Source organism: Aplysia californica, unplaced genomic scaffold (genome assembly GCF_000002075.1).
Source record: "Aplysia californica isolate F4 #8 unplaced genomic scaffold, AplCal3.0 scaffold00076, whole genome shotgun sequence".
Classification (NCBI taxonomy): domain Eukaryota; kingdom Metazoa; phylum Mollusca; class Gastropoda; order Aplysiida; family Aplysiidae; genus Aplysia; species Aplysia californica.
Window position 1 is genome coordinate 92271 of NW_004797346.1, and position 1880 is coordinate 94150.

Sequence of the window (1880 nt, forward strand, 5' to 3'; positions counted from 1 at the left end):
ACACACACACACACACACACACACACACACACTCACACACACACACAAACCCAACAAACAAATCACGGAGTACCTGGAAGAGAGCACAAGTTTCTTGGCTCCTCTCTCCACCAGCCACTGAACCAGCTCCAGGCCAAACCCTCCCAGACCGCCTGTGATCACGTACGACTTGTTGGGGTTGCATGTTGCTCTCGGCACCGCCAGGATAGATACTGCTGGGGGTACAGCCACTTTCTCATTTTCTTCGTTTCTGATCTACATGTTAAAATGAAAAGAAAGTAAAAGTAAACCGTAGCCATCCATTTTGAACTTACTCGACCTAATACGAACATTACTTTCAGCGTGGCCACTTTGGGTCGTCGTGACGTACGTCATAGATGAAAGATGCTCTAAATAATAGGGGGGGGGGGTGTAAAAACTTACTTTTGTGAAAGAAAAGAAAAAAAAAGAAAAGAAAAGAAATAAAAAGAAAAGACCACAGTATGCTGTAATTGTAAATGGATTAAATGTATCATTTCTGATTGTTTCCTCCGTAGGGATGAAGGATTTAATAAATGAGACAGATTCTTTTATTCGCACTAATGGAAAGACAGCAACTAAGACAAACACGCCCAAGTAGATGTGCGATTGATGGTGGGCACGGTCACAAACGTAACAAAGTGTTGTAACAAGATGCCGTTAAAAGAGCGGCTTTGTTTAAGGACAATCATAGGAGGAAATAAGACCTATGCGTCCATATTTATACCTTTGAAGACAATGTATTACTATACACTTTATTTAAGAAAGTTATAACTAAAAGACCTATAATTAAACTCTCGTAATGGTAAGGATGTATTCTGTAATAATTCTAATATATAGCCTTTTCAGTAAATATCAATTTCCCACTGGTATTTACCTATAGTTAGAAAGGTAATGTTTAAAAATAGCATTGTTAACACACAATAAATGACTGATTTTTACTGATTATTTAATTCGAACAGTAGACTAATTGTCTATTCTTGTTCTGCAGAAATGACTTGTTTTGTTTAAAATCAATTCGAAGAGTTATAATGTACTTTATGTTAAAACGTTCAGGTCCAAAGATTTAAAAGAGCTAGAAATTATAACTCATTGAACAACTACTTAGCCGAAGGAGCTTTAATTTGGTTCCCATCTTTACCAAAAAAAGACGAAAAAAAAAAGAAAAAAAAAACCTCACCCTGATGACGACTTTCCCGATATGTCTCCCCTGAGCCATAAACCGGAAGGCCCCTTCCACCTCCATCTTGTCAAACACTGTTGTCTTCAGGGGTCGCACTACCCCGGAGGTCATACCTTCGCCGACCAAACGGACAACCTCAGGCCACTCATCGTTGCTGCTGTCAAACAGCGAGTCCAACAGAATGCCAGATATATTGATGTTCTTTTGTAACACGCGCATACCTAGACATGGAAGAAGACATTGCCTATTACACATATTATTGCTTATTAGAATAGTAAAGCAGATACAGCTTAGGCAGAGTGTTGTTGGAGCGGTTTACTCTCCCGAGACATCCAAGCACTGACTAATTGATATTATCTACATTCATCTTTGTGACTGCAATGTATTGAATTTAGAGAAGATAAAAGAGGGTGGGAGATTTACGGATGGACCGGTAAACATACAATTTTGCTTTAAAAATGTTATTTCAACACCTCAAAAGAAACCGTTCTTGAAATTGCTATTTAGATTTTCAAACTGTAACGCAAAATACCCCTTCTATTTCTGAAGACAGGAGTGCAGGGAGTTTAAAAACAAAAATACACGTACCTGACGCCTCTATAATCCTGATAAGTGTAACTGATAATGCCTTAATAAATGAAACTTTTTTTTCACGTCTTTGTTAACTGATATATATATA

General features: G+C 37.9%; 1 protein-coding gene across 1 annotated transcript in view; it reads right to left on the bottom strand.

Moving 5' to 3' along the window:
• The window catches only part of LOC101863654 (fatty acid synthase), a 15920-nt gene extending 14500 nt beyond the window's left edge, over nucleotides 1-1420 (bottom strand). Inside the window, exons 1-2 of the mRNA XM_013080135.2 lie at nucleotides 1199-1420; nucleotides 67-255 (exon numbers count right to left, since the gene is read on the bottom strand). Coding sequence (XP_012935589.2) covers nucleotides 67-255; nucleotides 1199-1420 — 411 coding nt within the window. The remainder of the gene's footprint in view (nucleotides 1-66; nucleotides 256-1198) is intronic.
• Nucleotides 1421-1880: the final 460 nt, after the last annotated feature.